This window comes from Poecilia reticulata, chromosome 8 (genome assembly GCF_904066995.2).
Source record: "Poecilia reticulata chromosome 8, P_reticulata-male-v2, whole genome shotgun sequence".
Lineage (NCBI taxonomy): Eukaryota > Metazoa > Chordata > Actinopteri > Cyprinodontiformes > Poeciliidae > Poecilia > Poecilia reticulata.
The window spans coordinates 8,811,463-8,832,978 of record NC_088837.1 but is presented as its reverse complement, the minus strand read 5'-3'; the positions used below and the strand labels follow the sequence as shown (position 1 = coordinate 8,832,978).

At 39.1% G+C, this 21,516-nt stretch overlaps 1 protein-coding gene across 3 annotated transcripts; it reads left to right on the top strand.

The window, feature by feature from the left end:
* Positions 1 to 749: 749 nt before the first annotated feature.
* On the top strand, positions 750 to 20,011 carry LOC103468583 (retinoblastoma binding protein 6). 3 transcript variants are annotated; one of them, XM_008415732.3, is made up of 20 exons: positions 750 to 2,131; positions 3,946 to 4,051; positions 5,109 to 5,157; positions 7,211 to 7,255; positions 7,364 to 7,452; positions 7,562 to 7,658; positions 9,290 to 9,429; positions 9,564 to 9,736; positions 9,909 to 10,012; positions 10,130 to 10,288; positions 10,433 to 10,587; positions 11,109 to 11,211; positions 11,292 to 11,358; positions 11,473 to 11,515; positions 11,589 to 11,909; positions 13,307 to 13,423; positions 14,095 to 16,122; positions 16,975 to 17,113; positions 17,523 to 17,617; positions 18,439 to 18,630. In XM_008415732.3, the coding sequence occupies exons 1-20, from the start codon at positions 1,966 to 1,968 to the stop codon at positions 18,476 to 18,478; spliced, it is 4,236 nt and encodes a 1,411-aa protein (XP_008413954.1). In that variant the 5' UTR covers positions 750 to 1,965; the 3' UTR covers positions 18,479 to 18,630. The 3 variants fall into 3 exon arrangements, with proteins under 3 accessions (XP_008413954.1, XP_008413952.1, XP_008413953.1); XM_008415730.3 differs by lacking the exon at positions 17,523 to 17,617 and having other exon boundaries at positions 757 to 2,131; positions 18,439 to 20,011; XM_008415731.3 differs by lacking the exon at positions 17,523 to 17,617 and having other exon boundaries at positions 759 to 2,131; positions 16,978 to 17,113; positions 18,439 to 20,011.
* The last annotated feature ends 1,505 nt before the right edge of the window (positions 20,012 to 21,516 follow it).

Sequence of the window (21,516 nt, the reverse complement as noted above, 5' to 3'; positions counted from 1 at the left end):
CTCCTCTGAGCAGAGCAGGCAGGCAGCAAAGACAGAGAGAAAGCAAAAAAAAAAAAGACCGAGGAGGAGGAAGAGAGCTGAGAGCAGAACACACTTCTCAAATCTGTCCTTTCTATCCCTTCATTTATCTCAATCCAGCCAACCAGCTTGCCGTTAGCGGCTGCATGCTTTGTTGTCATGTGTATGTATATGGTGTCCCCCCCTCCACCACCAACCTGGTGATGTAAGTAAAGCTCTGACTCATACAGTTCTTGCTTCTTTCTTTTATGATTTTAAACTCAAACTTACACTTAATATGAATATAGTTAGTAACTTCACCCAAATTTACAGATATGTTTAATTTTATGGCATATCCATCCACAGTGGATGTAATCAAACATTAAAAAATAAATACTGTCAATTATAATAACAATAACAATGATTTTTTTTTTTACAAGACTTTTTAATGAATACAAGTTAATCAGGAAGCATGTTTTAGCTGCACTTTAAGTGTCAAGAAATTAGACTGCTCGTTGGAATACAACAAAATAAACGATGCTTTGTCTCCCTCTAGTGGGTTCTTTAGGTGGCACATTGGTGGGCTCATGAAAAACGAGTTAATGGACATTTTCAGTTTGATTATTATTATTATTATTATTATTATTATTATTATTATTATTATTATTATTATTATTATTATTATTATTAACAATTTTTAACATTCAGTCTTTTTTTTTTTTAGTTATTATACCTAACTCATTTTTGGCTTTTCATATTTTGGAGTGCTACTATATGTTAATCCGAAAGGGTAATTTTTACGTTACTAAAAATAATCAAAGCAACTAATAATTTTGTTTAAAATTAAATCAAGTTAACGACGCACGTTTAATAGCTATCCATTGTTTGTTTGCTTGTCTCCTGCTTGTCTCCAGAGTAAAAACAGGTGCACTCCTACAGTGTGGAAATATGCTGCGTTCAAGTGTAAAAAGAAAACTTGTTCAGATGGCAATTGTGAAATACCGAAAAAATAATTGGGTAGAATTAGGTGAGTGCTTACAAATATTGTAACAATATAACAGTTAACCTATTATTACAATCACTCTTTATACAATGACCAACTTTTACCTACACTTTAACATATTTGTTTCAGTTCATACTAATATGTTAGTATTTTAAGTAAAATAAATTATGACAAAGTTATAAAGGAAATAATATTAACTCAAATCAACACAATTATTTAATATCAGTAAAACAATATAGTATAAAAAATTACTTTTGCGTTACAGCTGTGTCCAAACAACACTTTGTGACTGACACAATTTTAAGGAGTTGCCGCAGAGAATACCGTCTTCCGAAATTCTTATCTTTATAAGACAAACTATGTCCTGGGAGGGTGACAAATTGTTTTATTTTTTGTTTAATCTAGTGGGATACATGGTTGATTTTAAAATGGCATTAGTTTTTGAATTTTTGAAAATGTTTGCATAGATTTGTGAGCGTTACCGTGTTTTTTATGTGGAAAATAAAGAATACGCGTTTCGGAACTTGGGTGTCGGAGCTTACGTGAACGCAGCACGGTTTGGTGCGTGCACTCTGCTGACGAGCCGTTGCTTGTGGAAACAGCTGGTGGTTTCTGTCAGCGAACTCCACTCAGGATTGAAAGCGACATTAGCGAGAATAAAAGTTAAAATTAGACTTGAAACTGAATGAATCCGGTCCGGGCTGAGTCTGCGCACCTGTTCCGAGTGAAACCGGGAGATGTCATCCTGTGAGACCCACTTTAAATCCGGCAGTTGGAGTCAATTAACGACCTAGCTTGTTAGCGGCAGACCACCGACGCTGTTTGCCAAACTGCTGCTAACCGCGGCTAGCCCCCACCTCCTCACCTCTGTAACAGTTACAAGCGGGGGTTCTGTCAAAGGAGAAAAGCTACCAGCTGTTGAATTTCCTAGCGGTCCAGAAGCAGGCTTTTAGCTTGTTTCCAGTATGGCTCATATTCATTATAAGTTTTCCTCCAAACTCAGCTACGACACGGTGGTTTTTGATGGGCCGAACATCTCGCTGACTGACTTGAAGAAGCAGATTATGGGCAGGGAGAAGCTCAGAGCCGGGGACTGCGACCTGCAGATCATAAACGCACAAACCAAAGAAGGTAAATAAATAAAACGAATAAAAAAAAATGCATGTTATTGTAAGCTTGATATGCTTTATTGTTGCTATTTTTTCCCCCATAACGGTTAAAAATGCAGGTGGACGGTTTAAAGTTTGAAAGAAAACACGTGGTCCGGCACTGACAGCTGTCTAATGGGAGCTGGCTTCCCGTTGCCTCTTTTTTCAGGTTGACTGGGGGCTCCAGAAAAGTCGCACCGAGACAAAAGAGGTGTAATGAATGGGCAAACATTCCTGCTGCATTCACGCCTCATGCCCCTTAATTAAACCGCCTGACGTGGGTGGATCAGTGGTGTCAGCGCTGCTATCCTGCAGGAGATGTTGGTTTAAAAATAGCAAAGGTCGAGGGGGTGGAAAAGGCAGACACTGCTCATGGCCAAAAGGCTTAAATGCAGCCACAGACTGTATGATTTAAGATAAAAACACAATGCAGAAGCAAACTGAGCACTACGCAGGCACACCCTTTAACTGGAGATTCAGGAATTGAAATGATACAAAACGTGACCCACATTGTCTCAATGAGGTATTCGCATGCTTTATGTTTTCATATTTTCTTTCTGTCAACTGCCAACATCAGCGTTGGGAGTTAATTTGGATTCTGTGTGACACAATAGTATGAAGTGAAAAAGAAATTGGTAACAATTGTAAAAGACGTTTTAAAAGCCTTCCACTTTTAAAGTTTATCTTTAGAAAAATGTTTGTTATAAGGCGCAAAATACGGAAAAGATGAAGGCGCTTGATTACGTTTCGAAAGCCACTCCGTACTCAGGATATAATGAAGGGTGTTTGTGTCCTAAATACCTGTTTTTGTTTCATTATTTAAACCTTATCCCCATGTTTCTTCAGGTCGAGGGTATTGTTTCTGTGCGTTTCTTGTATCTTTTTTTTCTGTGACACACTTGGAAACAATAAGGTAGGACATAATCTTGCAAATCCAAATATTTTCTGAGTTGTATTCTAGTGCTATAGCTCCTCTAATGTTTCAGAGTCTTACTTTTTTATCAATTTCGATATGAATGTTTATATTGTATAACCCCCTAAAAAAAAATCTGTTCCAAACATTTTACCATCACAACAACAAACATGTTTAGTGACGTTCCTGCCAATGAAAAGCAATAGCAGTGTATTTCCACTTAAAAGAGAAGGAAAACCACCACTGTTTTGTCTAGTTTAACTTATTTATATGGAATATTGAGGCATGATGCATTGCTGCCTTGCAGTAGGAAGTCATGAGGACTTTCTGCATGTGTGTGGATTCTCTCGGGGTACTCCAGGTTTCTCCCAAAGTCCAAAAAAATTTTCTTGGCTTAATTAGCTACTCTAAATTGGTGACATGTCCAGGCTGTTCCTTCTCCCCTAAAAGCCGTACTGCATTAATTCATGCAAAAAGGAAGCCCAATCAAGTATTGAATGTACATAATATATAGTCATGTATACTTTTCAGTAAGTTGTAAAAATTAGATAATTCTTTGGGCAATAATTATCAAAAATGACAATTTATCCCTGTATTAAACGAACTGGTATGAGTCTCACTCTGACTTCAATTAGTACTATAAATGACCCTTGTGATATTTTCATGTATTTCGATATCTGTAGTTTCACCCAAGTTACAATGACCAATGAAGGCAAGAGGGTTGGAGGGTGCTGGTAACCCTAGGCAACACAAATTGTCTTTACACAACTCTGTTTTTATATAATTTCTTTTTTAATCTCAAATGGAGAATTGCAAAAAGGAAACCTTAATATTGCAATTTTTTCCGTTTTAACCCTTTTATATTGATGCTCTTTCACCCTTAGAGTTCACTGAAGATGGTGGTCACATCCCCAAAGGCTCCTCTGTCATAGTCAGGAGAATTCCCCTCATTGGAGTAAAGTCCAGCTCAAACAGCAAGACCAACCACAAGTATGTGTGCATTTGAATTTTCCTTACTGATGTTTACGAGCCTGCTGTAGAAGACAACACCCAGCCGTAGCAGTCCGAAACCCGCCCCTGGATGAGTAACGGTTGACTGCAAAAACTCTGATTCAACCGGGCTTACAACAGCGTAGACTGAGAAAAAGATTTTAAAAAGTTGAGGTTAATCCAACGTATCGGAGTGAATTCAAACAGCACAACCGTCAGGCTGGTGTAATGTGCTAAACATTTTCATTAGAAAATCCACTTCCAGTGTCTTGGTTGATTTCCCTAGACGTTTGTTTAGTTAGTTACACCTTAGTAAATGGGTTTTCTCAACAGACTTAAAGTTAGATAATTAAATGATTACAGCCAGGATTTATGGATCAGTTACGTTTGATAGCGTCAGCAGAAATGGTAATTATACAGTACACTGAGGCAGCTATTTAGGCTGCTTTGCTTAAGTGACTCAGGATATTGCTTCAACACTAATTAGCACAGCAGTTATTGCATCGGTGAATAAAACAAGTCTGATTTTTTTTCTCAAGCTATTTTAAACTCTGGCTGTTTTAGTTTTCATAGATCAGGTTCTAGTTGGAACAGACTGAGTCAGCGATAATGGCTGGTCTGATACGTTTTTATACTGACTACAGCTATCTAAAGGAAATACTGTAAGGATTCAAAGGTAAATGGAAGTTACATGTGGCAACATACTCTGTTTATTTAAAGCTTGATTGTTAAAAAATAAAAGGTAATGGGTAAGCATGATGTAAGGGTGTATTTTAATTAACCTGCAATTTCACTGGGAAAGTTCTTTCCAAGTTGACTTAGTTACCAAATGTCCCCTCTGTGGTTCTGTCAACTACCTGGACTTTGTATTTGTAGAGGGGACCTGGAAAACGTCCAGGGCTACTCTGTGAACTCCTGCTAAAATATATTTACTTTCCACTCACTCACCTACAAAGGAAACTGCATATTTTCTTTACCTTTTGTTAGCAAATGTAAATATATATATTTTTATTCCCATCTTGGAGGGTTTATTAAAACATTTTTTTCTGCATTTCAGAGAAAGATCAGATGTCCAGATTCCCAAAGCCTTTGGATCCCATAGAGCGGTATGTAACCCAACATGACACACACATTGTAATATAACAAGCTAAATACTTATCATGCCTTTATGTTCAGTTTCATTTCAATTGCTTGGTTTGAAGTTACTTTTCTGAGGGTTTTTTGGGTGAGGAAGGGGTGGGGGGTTCATGTAGGTGTAAGAGAAATTCCTTCTTTTTTTTTTTTTTTATTTGCAACAAAACCCAAATTGAAAAGCAGGAAAGTTTCTGCTAAACTCTCAGCTGGTATTCAAACAATCACCAGACGCTGATCATTGTCGGAGCTCTTCCAGTATTTCTGTTTGGGATGTGAGAGCTGTCTGATGGGTGGGTCAGACATTATCATGCATGCCAGCTATTCACAGCTGATAAAACCCAACTGTTGTTTTAAGTTGACGGCTCTGCCGTCAACTATCAGCTGGCAGTTTCTCCTCCTGCCTCAGCTCTTAAAATCGGCTCCACCTCCAATGGGTTTCCTTTAAAAAACATTTTTTTCTCTTTATAATTCAGCTGGGCTTTTTCTGCTTGCTTTTATGACAGGCATCTAAACTGTAGACTACCAGACATTATTTAACCAACAAGAATATTATTTTATTATTCACTAAACTTACTTTTTACAAACATATGTCTGATCAACGAAGATTAAGAATGTTTTAGCTTTAAGAATAAAAAAATCTGATTTGACAGTACTCGGCCTAAATGTTACAGTGCTGACCTTTTCAGAGTTGCACTTTTGTTTAATTTAGAGGGGAAAAATTGTATGAATTGATGTTCTGACCTAATATTCTTTCTGGTTCTTCAGTAGGCGAAGCATCTGCCCCTCTTAATAATTTCCGTTTCACACGGACTGCTTACTCTTCTCAGCTTTTTGTGTTTGCTTTCTCAATAAAGTAAATTGTAAAAATCTGGGATATGTTTTTTGTTTGTTTGTTTGTTTGTTGTTTTTTTTACAATTTTGTTACGCAACACATTTTGGCCATTAAGTCATTGTTCTGTTTAGTAAATATAAAAAAATGAACACTGTTGCTGTAAAATTGCACATGGACAAGATGACATGTTTTACTCTTTACTGTTATCTGTGTACAGATGCAAAAGTATTCATATTAAATGTTTGTACATGATGTCACATTACAACCTCAACTTGCAAAGTATTTTATGTGATGGACAAAATAAAGACTGAGATGGGAAAGGAACAAAAAATATGGGTTCCGACATTTTTACAAAAATGAAATCTTCAAGCATGATGCTGCCACCAATATATTTTGCTACAGCTGGAGAATTGATACATACACCCCAAATGTACCAAGCTTCTCCCACTTGAGTTATGGATCTCTGCAGCTCCTCCAAAGTTATGTCATTGCTTCTTCTTAGTAATGCTCTTATTTGACTGTTTGCATAATCTGGCAGTCTGGACCAAACTCTTTCAATTACGGATTAAATGGACTCTTTATGATGATATTTTACTAATATCCTTTATAGCAAACCTCTAAGGCTTTCAAAGAACAGTTGCATTTATACTGAATTATATATTTAGAAAAGATCAGAGAAAAGGGGGTTAAAATTTAGATATTTCTTTTAAAGCAAAAATTGAGAACTATGCATTGTTTTTGTCAACTGCAAAGAAATAAATGGTATAAATAAAATTTTTAACTTTACAGTTTAAGTTTCACTAATTTGCTCATTTCTGCAAGTATTTACATCAGCTTAGTCACATTTTCATTGAGAATAAAGCTAATGCAAACTGATACAGCAGTAATATTTGTAACATACCATTGGCTAAATTAAATTATCATTTTGGAGCCACTATTGTATTTTACAGAATTTCTTGTTTCATAAAGATCTATACAAATGCCACTGATATTTGCTATTATCTTTAAGTAGCTGCTGCAAAGTCTCTGAAAAAGTTAGTTTACACTTTTATACATGGAGATCCGTGTGTAGGCGTACGCAGGCAGGGCACTGTGTCATCGTTGTAGCCCTTGCCACGTTATAAGAGTGGTTTTAATTCAGTTCATTCAATTCAAAAATATAATGTTCTTTTTTTTTCTCCCAACTTTAACAGATCAGTGAGTCCAGCTCTACCAGGGCTTTGTCATTTTTCTCCAAGGTATGCCAGCTTTTATCTTGTGTATTTTAGAGGGGGGTTCTTTGCACCAGTTTAAAACAAACTGCAGTAAATTTGACTAACTTTATGTCGTTTATATTTTCCATGTAGATGCAGTTGGCTAACTTGGCTGAAGCTGATGTCTCAGAAGAGGATAAGATCAGAGTTATGATGAATCAGTCCAGCTGTGAAATGATGAAGTGAGTGTTTCAGAATAGTCATCTATTGAATTTATGAAGATTGATCAAGTTACAATTTTTTTTTATTTGCTGTTAATCATGTTCTTCCTTGCCTTTTTTTATTCTGTAGGATGAACTCAAAGCTTGGTCCTACCCTTCCAGAAAACTACGCCTGCTATCGCTGTGGGAACAGTGGACACCATATCAGGAACTGCCCGGGGAGTGGGGTAAGTGCATGATATGTGCTCTCTGAACAGGCCTGCATCTCAAGTGTTTCTGGATACGTCAGGCAGATTTGTAGATAGACAAAATGCAAATGTTCTGGGGTTTTTTTTGTGAGATTTTAGAGGCCTTTTTGACTGAGCAAACGTTTGAGCTGATACAGTTTTAGATCAGCTCCAACACACCGGTGATGTTATAATGAGTTTTTTATCTAATTAAAGGACTGCTGCGGTCAGTGAAAGGGAGATATATGAAGCTCAGCACCATGCCTTACTTATAAAAGCAGATAATTTGCATTAATATTTTAGTTTTGTTTTTAAGAAGAAATAAAAAAGGCAACAGTGTCACCTGAGAGGCCTGTCTGTTGGCAGCAGTGTTGCTTTAGCTGACAGTGAAATGTCCAAACCCCTTGAGGTCAATTAAACAGTTTCAGGTTGACCCCAGAGGACTGTCTGCAGGGCACCAGGCTGCTGGATTTATGGTGAACCTACAGTTCTTCTCCAGCTTAATGCTTAAGTCGTATCAACCACCAACAACTTTGTTTTGGAGATGCAAATCACTTTAAAACTAACCAGTAGTTATTTGTCTTTGTTTATTTTTAATAAATATGATTTGTAACAGTGAATTGTACAACAGAATATTAGAGTTGCGCTAACAAAAATGAAACGATATCTAAAATTAGTAGTATAAAGTCGTACTATTACGAGAATAAAGTCGTAATATTTCAACTTTATTCTTGTTATATTATGACTTTATTCCCTTTTTATTACGACTCATCAAAATTTTATGACTGAACTTTCTTCCTGTACTTCTTGGGATATTAAGACTTCGTTCGGATATTACGAATATTACAATAATCTCGTCTCGTATAATTTCAACTTTATTCTTGTAATGCTGTGACTTTATTGTCTGAAATTTTTTGTCTCTTATTATGGCCCTAATACTCTGTCGTAGAATTGAATAGAGCGTGAATCTGAATTAATTTTCTGAAGCCAAATGTATACAGAAAACCTAAGTCGGTGGTGTCCAACTCCCATCTTCAAGCCGGTGCTATGCTAGTTTTAGATCAGCTCCAACACACTTGAATCAAGTGACTGGTTTATACATGCATCTTCATCTGAGATCTATTACATCTTAGATCTGATGTGATATTCTGATTTTCTGAGATACTGAATTTTTGGGTTTTCATTACTCTTAAACCAAAATCATTAAAATGGTAAAAAATAATAAACTTGAAATATTTTACTGTGTATAAATCTCTATAAAGTAACGGTTTCGCTTTCTGAGGTGACGGATGAGAAATATTACAATTTTGTGCAACATTAAAATTTTTTGAAATGTGCCTTTACACACTCTGCAAGTCAACAAGTTCTCCAAAGTTCCAGTTATGAGCCATGTGTTTTATTCAACTTCCTGGTATCCTTGTCCTTCAAATGGAGTATTATGTATCGCCTTGTCATGGAGATTGTTAGAGGAAATGAGTGTAATTATCCAACACATTGAGGCAACAATGTGTTTAAGCTGCTGTTTTCTTTTCATGGTTTTCAAAGTTTGGTTAAATACACTGGACTGGATGTTTACAATCCAGTTTGCATGATGCTTTGCAGTAAATCTGACAGAAAGCGTTTGACTGCAGGATAAAAATTTTGAGGCTCCTCCGAGGATAAAGAAGAGCACAGGAATTCCTCGATCCTTCATGGTTGAGGTGGACGATCCGAATATTAAGGGAGTCATGCTGACCAGTTGTGGACGTTATGCAATTCCTGCCATAGATGCGTGAGTCTGGAACAAAGTTGACCTGTTATTTTGTATGAATAGTTTAGTTTCTTTCCTTTTTTGTGTCAGATGAAACAATTTAGTGAGTAGGTTTGCATATAGACCTGATGCTTTTCCCCTTACTACCATCGCAGTGAGGCGTATGCTGTTGGCAAGAAGGAGAAGCCTCCTTTTATTCCACAGGAGCAACCTAAATGTGAAGAAAAGGAAGAACCCGTACCTGATGAACTCCTCTGTTTAATCTGTCATGATTTGCTGAGTGACGCTGTGGTCATACCCTGCTGTGGAAACAGCTACTGTGACGATTGTGAGTTTGCACCACACACACACACACACACACACACACACACACACACACCCTACACTTAAAATCTGACTAACTTTACTTGTGGTGTAAGAGAACCAGTTTCCTTCCCCAAAGTTATAAAAATCCTGCTAAACCTTTGTGTTGAAAAGCAGAACATTTTTGTTGCATCCAGGTATTCGAACTGCCTTGCTTGAGTCGGAGACCCATGTGTGCCCCACATGTGGCCAATCGGACGTCTCCCCTGATACCTTGATTGCCAATAAATTTCTTAGACAGGTAAGTCAACAGACATCCTGAATGTAATACTCCATCCATCTCTTTAGTCTAGGCCTCCGTTTGTATGCAAATGCCTACATTGCAATAATTTGACTGTTTTTGTAACACCCAACGCAGGCTGTGAATAACTTTAAAAAAGAACGAGGCTCGAGCAAAATCCAGAGGACGTCTTTGTCTCAGAATGCTACCCCAAAGCCAAGCCCTGTCCCCACTCTGACCACTTCCACCATTCAGAACAAGACCAAGAAACCTCTCCAGTCACCCTGCAGTGAGCAGGTAAATAATATACTCAGACATGAAGTTTCTTGTCTGCATCTAGCACTTTTGTGAAGCCATTATCATTTGTTAAAATACAACACGTTGATTCTCTTCAAGCTTTTTTTCATTCAGTTAGTTTTTCTCGTCGTATTTTGTTTTCAGGAGTCGATAGCGAGCAAGCCTAAACCAGAAAAATCCCCGCTCTTATCACAAAGCGCCGAAGGCCGCCCTGCAACTCCAGAACCTTCCCCTGTTGAGAACTCCTCCGAGAGCACATCGACCCAGCCTGAGCAAAGCCTTGGAGTGACGTCCAACATGTAAATAATCACACATAAATGATAAAGGACAATACGAGTTGTAATTTTACAGTGTATATTGGAGGTGAAGGACATACCATTTTTGCTGCTTGAATCTTCATGGACAGGCTTACTGACACGCTTGACTGTTTTCTTTAGTATTATTATTACTATTGTTTTGATTTATTGCTTTTTTTTTTTTTCTCAAAGGTTTTATGTATATTATTTGCATTTAATCTATAGTTCACTTTACAATGTTCAACAAATCTCCAGCAGATCTTACTGGTGGCACAGTTGCAAACAGGATCAATGAAAAATAAAAATCTGATCAATTTGTATAAATTAAGGAAATTCTTCAATTACATTTCTAAATGGCTTGCTTTGTTACCAACAATGGTGGCACCTGGAAATCTGCTAAAATCATTTATTTCTCCACTGAATAAATGTAATCTAATTACAGGTTTGATTTTTCTAAGGTTTTCTTTGACAAATTATAAATAAACTATGGAAATAAAAATGAAGGTATTCATTTTTTTCTTCAGTGAGGAACCAGAAAAGACTCCCGATGACTTAAAAGCCGTTGCTCCATCTGGCCTGGCTTCTAATAAAGATTTGCCTGCTGCTCCTGCCCAGCTGATCCCACTAGTGAGGAGACTCAATGTCAATGTAACACACGACCATACTTTGTCTGTTCTTAATAATGTTTTATCTTTCTGACTCGTCAGGTAAACTCTATGGAGGGAACAGAACAGCTACAGACTCTATGTGTCAAAAAAAGCCAACCGTCTTCAGGTCAGAACTCTTAATCTGTAATTTTATATTCTCTTCTGTTTGTTGTTTTTTTTGGTATATATTTGTTTCTATTAGTAATTAGATTAAATCGATTTTTTTTTTTTTTATCCACAGATTCAACCACAAGACACTCTGGCTCATTGACCTCCAGGGACAGGTGTGTGTTTGAGAACATTTCTGGTTTTAATTCCGTCTCTTTGGGTCTGAGATGTTTTTGCTCCTCTCCTCAGCACCGTGTCCACTTATCCTGCTGGAAGCCTGACTGAATCCAACTCAGAACAGCACAGAACTCCCTCCTCTTCATCATCGTACTCCTCACTACAGACCACACCCTCACCTCTGTTTCGCTCGCCGCCCTTCCACACATTTGTTCCAACACACCAGCCTCTCAGCAGCTACCTCCCCGGATACCCACCGACCACACCTGCCTGGAAACTCCCAATCCCACCTGGAGCCCCGCTCCCGTCCCTCTGCTCCTCCTCCACCACATCATCTATCCCTGTTTTAATCCCCAAGGAGTGGTACATGTTTCAGAGGAAGAAAAAAGAAAGGTAAAGCAAATATTCAGATGTTTGACGTCTATCCCAGGCAGCCATGTTTTATCATTTTAATTCCTAAAGCGTTTCAGTGATGCAGTACTAAGACTCACTAGGTTTTCATAAATTCTTCTTAAGCTTCTTTACGTCTTTTAAAGTCTAGCAGCGGGTCACGTGTTGTCCAAATTCTTCAAGTAACATAAGCCGCTCTTGGAGAATATAATAACTTTGTTGTTTTGAATTGGAAATAAGAAATGTAAATTTAGATTTAATGTCTTAATATCTTTGTAAAGCAAACCCCAACAATTCGAGTGTTTTTGACTTACATTGAAACAACTTGTCAAACCTTTCTATAAAATCAACCAATTCAAATTTAGACATAGTTTGCTCCCCACACAGCAGCATGTCATGGTCGGTATTTGCTTTATTTTATTGTAAATCATAGTTTCAATTTAGCTAAAATCCCTTCCCCTAAAAACTAGCATTCAGGTAATCAGTTATTTTGAGAAGTAAATTGAATTTTTTATTTTTTTTTCTTAGCTACGCATTTTTATCAAATTTCTCCAAATGTTTTTCACTGTATGGCTGCAGCAGAATGCTTGAGCCACATGTGAGAACAATGTGTGGATTTCAGGAAATTTTGCAACTATAAAAACACCTGGAAACCAGGTCAGAGTGGAGAGAAGTTTGATTTCTACAGAAAATAATAAAAACAAACATTTCAATTATTGGTAATAGATCCTTTGGTTTCTGTGGGTTGCATTGTGCGATCTCTGTTTTGAACTTACTTGAGTTTAGAGGTTGAGTGATCAACTCAGACATCCGAGTTTAGCAGCTGCTGCCGTTTGTAGAAAAGAATCAGTCTATAGATCTACAACACCGTACTATAACAAGATGAGCAGCATTGCTCATTTGCCTCGTCTTTTACTTCTGACACTGATGAATGGGACTCTGTGAACCAGTAGAAAAGGTGCAGTCTGTCATTTACTTACAATGTGGACCGATACTTCAGGAGAGCAACACTGCAGATGGAAGCCAGTTCTTCTGTGATAAATTTCCTTTTTCCTCAAATGTTTCACTATTAGTAGATTGTTGATTTGGAGGGAAATTAAGTCAATATCAGGATAGTAGTCATTCATTTTTCTGAGGTGGGGACTGCAAAAGCTGAAAAACCTAAGATTTATTTTAGTGTCTCCAGTCTCGTTGAGATGTAAGATTAATGTTGGACAGAGGAAAATATTGTCCATAGAGCATCAGAAAAGTATCAGTAGTGTCTTTTCCAGGTCTGTTTTTCTTTTTTTTCTTTTTTCTTTGATCTGAAAAAAAAAGATTTCTCTTGAAAACAAAATCAATTCCAAGAACTGATACTTAAGAATAGTTCCTGGATATATCCTCTCATCTCTCTCACACAGGTCGCCTCACAAACGGTCCTTTTCTCACTCTGTCTCCAAGTCCTCCAAATCCAAATCGTCCCGCTCTTACTCTGGATCATCCAGTCGCTCTGAATCCCGCTCCCGCTCCAGATCAAGGTATTTCTCTCTCCTGCTCGATGAGGGGTTTTGTTTCTGGCTAAAGACCACTTCAAGTGCAGTAAGAATCTCCCTGCAGTTTTATGGACATGTGGCACAGGATGCCCAAACCCAGAATAACTTGTTTGAAATCTAAAGTTCAGGTCTTTGACTCAACTTGCATGGCTTGACCTTTGGACTTAACTTGGTAGATTGATCTCTTTACTTGGGATTTGACTTGAACTTGGGAGAAAAGACTCAAGCCTAACTTGAGACTTGACCTCACTTCTGGACTCTCAAGTTCTTTGTTTTTGAATTTAATCCAATCACTGGTTACATGAATTGCAAAGCCGTAACCATGTTGTTGTCTACAGTTTAGCCTTCTTGAACTAAAGAAGAACTTGGTATGGTGGAGCAACTCTAGTTTTTCTCTTCTACCTGTTGTCTCTTCATAAGCTGGCAGTTCATGGTTAACAATTGTTATGCAATTAAAAGTATAATCAGCTTTTACTGATGATGCACAGCATTTTATTACGCTAAATTACATGCAAAATGATTGCAAAGTTCACATTCTGAATTCTCTCTCACATTTTATTTTAGCTATTTATGCAGCTTTCATCCTTGAAACATCAGTATTGCCTTGAGTGAGATTGTCCAACTCCATTTCTTTTCTTTTTTTTCCTTCCCTCCAGGCATCGCTCTCCTCACTCAGGTCACAGAGCCTTCCACAGCCACTCCAACCCCTGCAGGCCTTTTGGCTACAAACGACCTCGCTCTCCCACACCGTCCTCGTCTTCTTCGCCTCTAAGTAGCTCCCATTCCAGATCCAAGTCGTCCTCGGACCACAGCCAGAAGAACCGCCACCACGGCAAGCGGTCGGGTTTGAGCGGCCACAGCTCAAAGAGGCGGGGGGAGCGCTCGGCCAGGGAAGCAAGAAAGTCTTCAGGTCTTAAGGGTTTGAGTGACACAAGTTGCTTGGAGCTGGAGAGGCAGTGCTACCTTCAGTGGAAGAAGGAGTACCAAGAGTGGTATGATAAATACTTCAGTAACTATATCAGCCAGTTTCACCATCTGCCTTTCCCTCCCCCGCCTCCACCGCCGCCACTGTTTAGTCAGGACTCTTTCTACCTAAAACAAGAGGGCGAGACGGTGAGGAAGGGCGACGGCTCGCCTACATCTGAGGACTCTAATTACAGCGGCTCTCCTCCCTCTAATTCCTCAAATGACCGTCATTCCCCGATATGTCACCTCTCAAGCGACAGCTGTTCATCCCCTAAAGACAACGACGACCAGTCTTCTCCCTCTCGTTGTTCCAATGACAGACCCTCCACACCGTCAGAGGTCCAGGTTCAGCTGAGGGACAAGATGAAGGAGAGCCTCGAGTGGGATAGCAGTCTACCAGACTCTCTAACAAAGAGCAGCGAGGAAGCAGGTCGACAAAAAGCGAAAACGGACGACAACCCGCAAGCAAAGACAAAGGTCGAAGTCTGCAGCACCCTGAGAAACGAGGAGAAGAAGAAAAAACCAGAGAAGTCGCCATCTTCTGACTATTCCGGCTTCATAAATGTTCTCAGGCAAGACGAGAGGAGGCGCAAAACTGAGCTGAACAACTGCAAGGACGGCTCGCCGCTACGGCGCAAAGGAACTGCCAGCGACTCTTTAAAATTGATCCAGCCTCTTCTAAAACCAAATCAACCTCTATACAAAGAAAAGAGGGAAAAACCCAAAGACAAAGCTAAATTAGAAGCACAACAAGAGCCTAGAAAGGACAAGGGTTCGAACTCCTGTCAAAACAGAGAGAGAAAACGTAAAACAAAACCCAGCACAGACTCAAATATGTCAGAAGTGCACCAACAACCCGAAGGCGGCAAGACTTCTGACTCGAAATCAGAGCAGGACAAAAAGAAACAGAAACAGGATGAGGAGAGAAAGAAAAAAAACAAGGATCTTCCTACTAAGACTAAAAGTAGCAAATGTCTCCGACCTAAAGTTGCAGAAGAACCCAGAAGCCTTGAAAGTGAATCCCTGAAGTCGTCTGACAGACGAACGCAAAGTACTGAGGAGGAGAAGAAAGAGAGTGAAGCATCGCCTCTGGCTAAAAAAGACATCTGGGAAGGAGGGGTAAAGGTAATTTCTCAGAAGAAGATAAGTATCAATATCAACTTGGACGGGAAAAGGAAGGATGAGAAGACTGAGCAGAACTCTTCTGGCTCGGAGATCTGCACTGGCGAGAGGACAGAGCTGTCAAGAGTTACAGAAGAGAAGGCTATGGAAGAAAACACAAAAACTGAAGCAAAAGAAAAGAGAGAATCAAGCCCTGGAGTTAAGTCACAGGAGAAAATATCTCTTTTAAAAGATGTTAGAGAGTCAGGAAACAAAGCTGCCTCTAGTGTTGATAAGAAGGATGTGTCCATAAAAACCACTAAGCGGGAAGAAAAGGACGGGAAGGAGAAGAAGAGAGAGGATGACGACTTGGATTTATGGCACTGTGCACTTGAAGGAGTGGAGGACAGGGAGCAAAAAACGGGAAAGGAAGAAAAGGCAGAGAGAGAAAAAGATGGCTGTGGAGATCACAAGAGTGTCCTACCTCATCTAGAGAAAGGTGGAGCAGGCAGAGGAAACGGAGGCGAAGCACAGAGAGAAAACAACGCCGCGAGGTCCAGCTCACAGAGAAGCAAAACAAAAATCCGCCGACAGAACGACACTTTAAAGTACAGCAGGTCAGTTAGTCCGAGTCCTGTTTCAAGTTCGTTATGAATTACAGTTAGTAAGGGACTTTATTAGCTTTTTCTTTCAATTGTGTTATATAATCAGTGGGCTTTTCCACAAACCAAGTATCAGAACGGGATTAATACCCTTGAACTTTTCACATTTTACCACATTAATGTCTTATTTTAGAGTCTGACGTTAATTTAACACAAAGTAGCAAATCGTTGTCATTTGAATGGGGGCAACAACAACAGTATCTTATTTTCAGAGTTTTGCCAAATATCTAAAAGTTTGTTGTGCTTTTTATGTTCAGCCCACGTCAATCAATACGGTCTTATTGTCATCCATTTTGCTTAAAAATAGTTTAAGCTCAATGGAGTCTGTCTCTATAAACACCAGTTTTCAACTGTTGCCTCAGTTTCTCATTTAGACTTTGGTCTGAACGTTGAGTGAATCAGTCCAACACCTGGTTATGTTTTTCCCTCAACCATTAAGTTGAGAGTAGTCGCTGTAGCTGTAGGGTCATGTAGCCCGATGACGATTGCTTTCACTGGATTTTATTTCTAAACTACATTCAAATGCATGCCACACTTTTCAGAAAATCACCTTTTCTTCCCCACATTTTTTTTCCCCCTATAATGAAGCATAACCTTTATGTGGGATCAACAGTAAGGTTTGTGTTTCTAAAGTCTGATGCGGCCCGAGAGTGACTCCTGTCACACTGTGCAGTGGAATATGCTGCATGTGGAAATGTTCAAAGGGTTTTCTAAGGCACTACATATTTTTTTAATACGTTACTTCACTACAATTATTTATGATTTTATTTAAACCTGTGTGTGTGTGCGTGTGTGTGTGTGTAAAAGCAGTAAAGCCTCTTTAACGAGCTGCCGTGGTGCCGAAGGCGGCCAGGAGGCGACGACAGCGGGAGGAAAACCTCTGGAAGAGAAATCAAACGACCGAGCTAAAGTCACACAGAACGAACCCACACAGCTGAATCTACAGGTAATGTAGTAGTTTGTTGTTATTTTTCTCTGTGCAGAAGAAGCTGCATTAGTATGACGGCACCAGCAACTTGTTTCAGGGCTTGATTTTATCTGGCTGTGTGACTCCTGACAGTAGCTGCAACACAAATAGCTGTAGAAATTAAATTTTCAGCATTCATCCAGATATGTCTAAGCAATTTTTTTTTTTTTTTTTATTATTCTTGATCTTGCAGACCTCAGTTGGCAGCTATCTATTCTTACTAATGAATCACCGCACTAAGCGAAGTACCAACAGGTTGTTCTGATAAGGTTTGCAACTGTGCTAGACCTGTTTTTTTTTCTGTGTTAGAGGCTTAAAGTGAAGGCAGAAGTTTCTAGACAGAAAACTGTATTTTTCACATAGGCGTGCATGTCTGCTCTTCATTCAGGCTGCAACTTTTAAAAAGGGAGTGAGTCCTCACCAGATAACAGGAAGGTTGAACTTACAGCAACAGACAGTCTTTTGGGAAGCTCAGAGCGAGGGGTGAGAGTCCACATTTCTAGACGTTCTACAGATTGTTTTCATTTATACTGTAAAGTTGTGAACTGTGAGAGCATCTTTATTCTTGAAAGCCTGTTTGCCTGCATAGCTGTGCAGCTCTGACCGAATACAAATAATCAAATATTCTGATTTCAGAAAGAGAATGAATGGATAAGTGATTTACTGTTGCTGCACAACAGTAAATCTGTGTTTTTTCCTCTTATGGAAAAAGTGGCAGTCATGTCACATGTTGCATATTACATTTTCATGTAAACTATAATATGTTCTGTAGGAAGTAAAGCTGTCTTTTTGTTCATTGTACATCCCATGACTTGAAGAAATGAACTGTAATTGTAGATTTTCATTGATGCTTAGGGCTTTTCTTATGAGAAAAAAAATGTTGATTTGATTTATTAATATTTTTGTTGACGGTCTCATTCTTGACTTCTTAAATTGGAAAAGGAATTGCCATTCATAATTTTGCAAGAAAAAAAAAGTTGGTTGAAATCAATTGAGTAAAATTTGTGATTGGTGCATTTGACAGAGTACTAAACCACTATTCACTGTCTAATGCTTTTGAAAAATGCATTAGGCAATACCTTTCTTTTTAGGCTTTTCTTAACAAGCTAACTAACAAGCTGTTTGAATTGCACAAGATACAAAAAAATCAATATGAAAACAAATGTCTTGTATGGATTTTTGTCACCAAACTATCTTCAGTTTGTTTTTGCACCTTCCTTATCTTTGCCTTCTCTTTTATCAGAGCAACCAGTGCGCAGGATATTTTCCATGTACAAAAGCGTCACATTTAACTTCTTTTCCAGGTACCTCCCTCCAAGCGGGAGAAAACTGAAAAAGATGTGACGAAAGGAGAAGTCAGGGCCACTCCGCCTCAGCCGTCGGAGACGAGGACCAACGTCGAGTCGGTGGAAGACAATGAACAGAAGAGTCTCAGATCAACGGAGAGAGCGAGAGACAGGAACAGGGTGACCGTGGGAGGCAGAGACCAGGAGAAGGAGAGAAACTCTGCCTCTGCTGGGTCGTACTCTAGTGTGGCTCCCTCTTGTGGCAGTGAGAGGGACAGAGAGAGAACTAATGAGAGATGGAGAGAGGACGAGAGGTCAAAACCAGGAGTGAGGGAGGATGAAAGGAGGAGAGACTGGGATGCCCCAGTGACAAAGAGAACTGCGTTCAACTCGGTTTCAAAAGATACGGAGAGGAGAGAGAGCGACCAGAGTTCTTCTTGTTACAGCAGAAAACCTCATAGATCCACCTATGTGCCTGATCAAAATGTAGCTAAAAGACACAGAGACGCATCCCTGGACACTTATACTCAAAACAAAGACCGTTTCTACGACTACAGTTATCCCCGTCAATCTGCGGACTATGGCTATAAAGACAGACTTTTGGGGACTCAACACTCGCCACCTGCTTACAGCCACTGCAGGGATACAGGCACGCACTCCTTTGAGCCTCCTACAGGCTCTCAAAGAGGCTTCACCACCTGGGAATTCATGCAAAGCAAAAACAGAAACGAGGAAAGGATGCAGAAAGTGGAGAAACCGGGAAAGGAGAGGAAAGCTGCTGCTGGAGATGAGGGAGGAGGGTGGAGTCGGAGGGAGGAAAACGTCCAGAGACTGGACGAGCGACGCAGATCCAGCAGCAGTAGCAGCAGCAGCGTCTATTCCTCATCGAGCCGCAGGAGCAGCAGGGATGAATAAGTCTGAGAGAAAAACCACAGGTTGCAGAGAAAAAGTTAAAACACAACGTCGACGAGGCCAGAGGAGAGTTCCTGCTCCGTTACATTTTCTTTACTCTTAGACACAAAAAAAAACTACTTGAATGATGTTTTCCTTTCCTGACCAAAGAGATGCCTGGATTTATTCCAATAATTGTTTTTTTTATTATTATATAACCAGGGTACTTTCCGTATCACATTAAGATCTGTCAAATCTAACGTGCATCAAGCCAAACGCTTGCAGACAGGTTGTGAAGGAAAAGCACTTTAAATATGATGCGAAAGAAAATGTGTGCAGAATCAAATGTCAACAATGTTTGCGAGCAATTTTAAGTTACTTGAATTTGCACATGCGTGGCATACTGACGACCACCAGCAGCTACGTTGCTGTAGTGCGACACCTGAAATGGGGATCTTCCTCTCCGACAGGAAATGAGTCAGAAATTTATTTTGAGGAGGATTCTTAAAAAGAAACTGTGATTGATTCAGAACTGATACTGTGAATATTTATGATTTCCACCCTCTGTGCTGTTTTTTTTTTTTTTTTTTTTCTTTTTAATTTTGTAAATGTTATAAATTGCTGCTGAATTAATTATTTAAAAGAAAAAAAGTCTCGTATTTCCTGTTTGGAGAAAATAAAAAGGAAACCATATATGAAATGTTGTTGAGCTCTTTTTTTATTTTTATTTATGAGTCTAGCAAATTGATAACACATTTTACAGTGCAAGGAACGCATTTGTGACAAAATCAAAAATGGCAACCTTATTAAAATCTGAATTGTCAAACAAAAAATGATAAAATTGAAATGTATTTGTTAGAAATTAACTCATTATAATTGTCCATCTAAATAGTTTTCTAGATTATGCTCATTTTAAACCTTTATTTTAACATTTTAACATCCTACAAATGTCCCATAATTTTTAAATTATGGGAGGTTAATGCATTTTCCAACATTAGCAAACTCCAAACACATTAAAACTTCTAATAGGTTATAAAAAATTCAGGTTTTGCAAAACGTCAAGAAAAGTAAAAGAAAATAATACAACCTACTGAATACCGACCAGTGCATCATGACGGCCTGTGATTCATAAAGACTCATGAGTTTCTCCAGCATTTTTTTTTTGTGTTTGTTTCGCAGGATCTTTCTATCAAATTCCTGGACCTCCTGACCAGAACAGATATAAGAAACCACTGAATGCACCAAGTTAACACATCTACTAGTTTTATTTCCTTTATTTTCTCCATTAGGATTGGGTCTTGCATGCTACGCTGATTTTGCTGAGAAACTGATTTTTATGGCAACCTATGATTTTAGTTAAATTAAAATTTTAATATTGAAAAGTGATACTGACTTATTGGCAGCATAAAAAAACTCAAAGCCTTTTTTTTGGGGGGGGATTAGTGTGTCAGCCCAATTTTATCTGTCGCCTCCATCTGGCGGCAGCCTTGGAAAACTTTCTGGACACCCTGAAGCCAAAATCCAATAGCAATAAATAAATATGACCTGCAGCAGCCCTTCAAATAATCTATAACCTAGGAAAACACATTCTCATTTAAGATACTGTTTTTGTTTAATTCACACATAAATCTTGCATAAACCAGTACCTAGACAAGGATGAGCATGCATGGATGCTAATATTTATCATTTTTAGACGGGACTTTGTGTTGCACCAAAATAAAAGCTGCGCTCAGTGACGCTGCTGTCTGCGCTGGATGGGATCGTCGTGCTGCTGATTTCTTCCCAATCGTTTTGTGCTTCATTAACTCGCTGCATGAAAAATGGCAAATATCCAGCCCCTGTGTGCCTTTCTGTGTTTTCCATGTTGTGTTGCTGAGTGAGGAAACCAGCGCCAAGGGATGCTGGGACCGAACCGGGAAAATCGCTTGTGAGGGATGCCCCTGACTTGGCCACCGTCCAGCCCTTTGACAGAGGGATGCAAGGACACTCGGGACAGTCTGGCGTCTTCAGAGCTTAAAGAAAAAAGGTATCCTCTGCTGTTTTTATCCTCGGCGTCGACCACTAAACTTCGGTGTGTTCTTTCTTCTGTTTGCCCATTTGCTCTGGGACGTGCAAACTGGGAAAATAACGTCCATCTGTGCTTCATTGTGTGTTATGTCTGGTGTGGGACGCTCAGCAGACAGAAGCAGACTAAAAGGCAACAAC

Excerpts from the sequence above, each read along its gene's own strand:
- LOC103468583 (XM_008415730.3), top strand. The coding sequence starts at position 1,966 with ATGGCTCATATTCATTATAAGTTTTCCTCCAAACTCAGCTACGACACG. Across the intron at positions 10,289-10,432 it reads AGTCACCCTGCAGTGAGCAG|GAGTCGATAGCGAGCAAGCC; the intron begins GTAAATAATATA and ends TTTTGTTTTCAG. Across the intron at positions 11,516-11,588 it reads TCATTGACCTCCAGGGACAG|CACCGTGTCCACTTATCCTG; the intron begins GTGTGTGTTTGA and ends TCCTCTCCTCAG.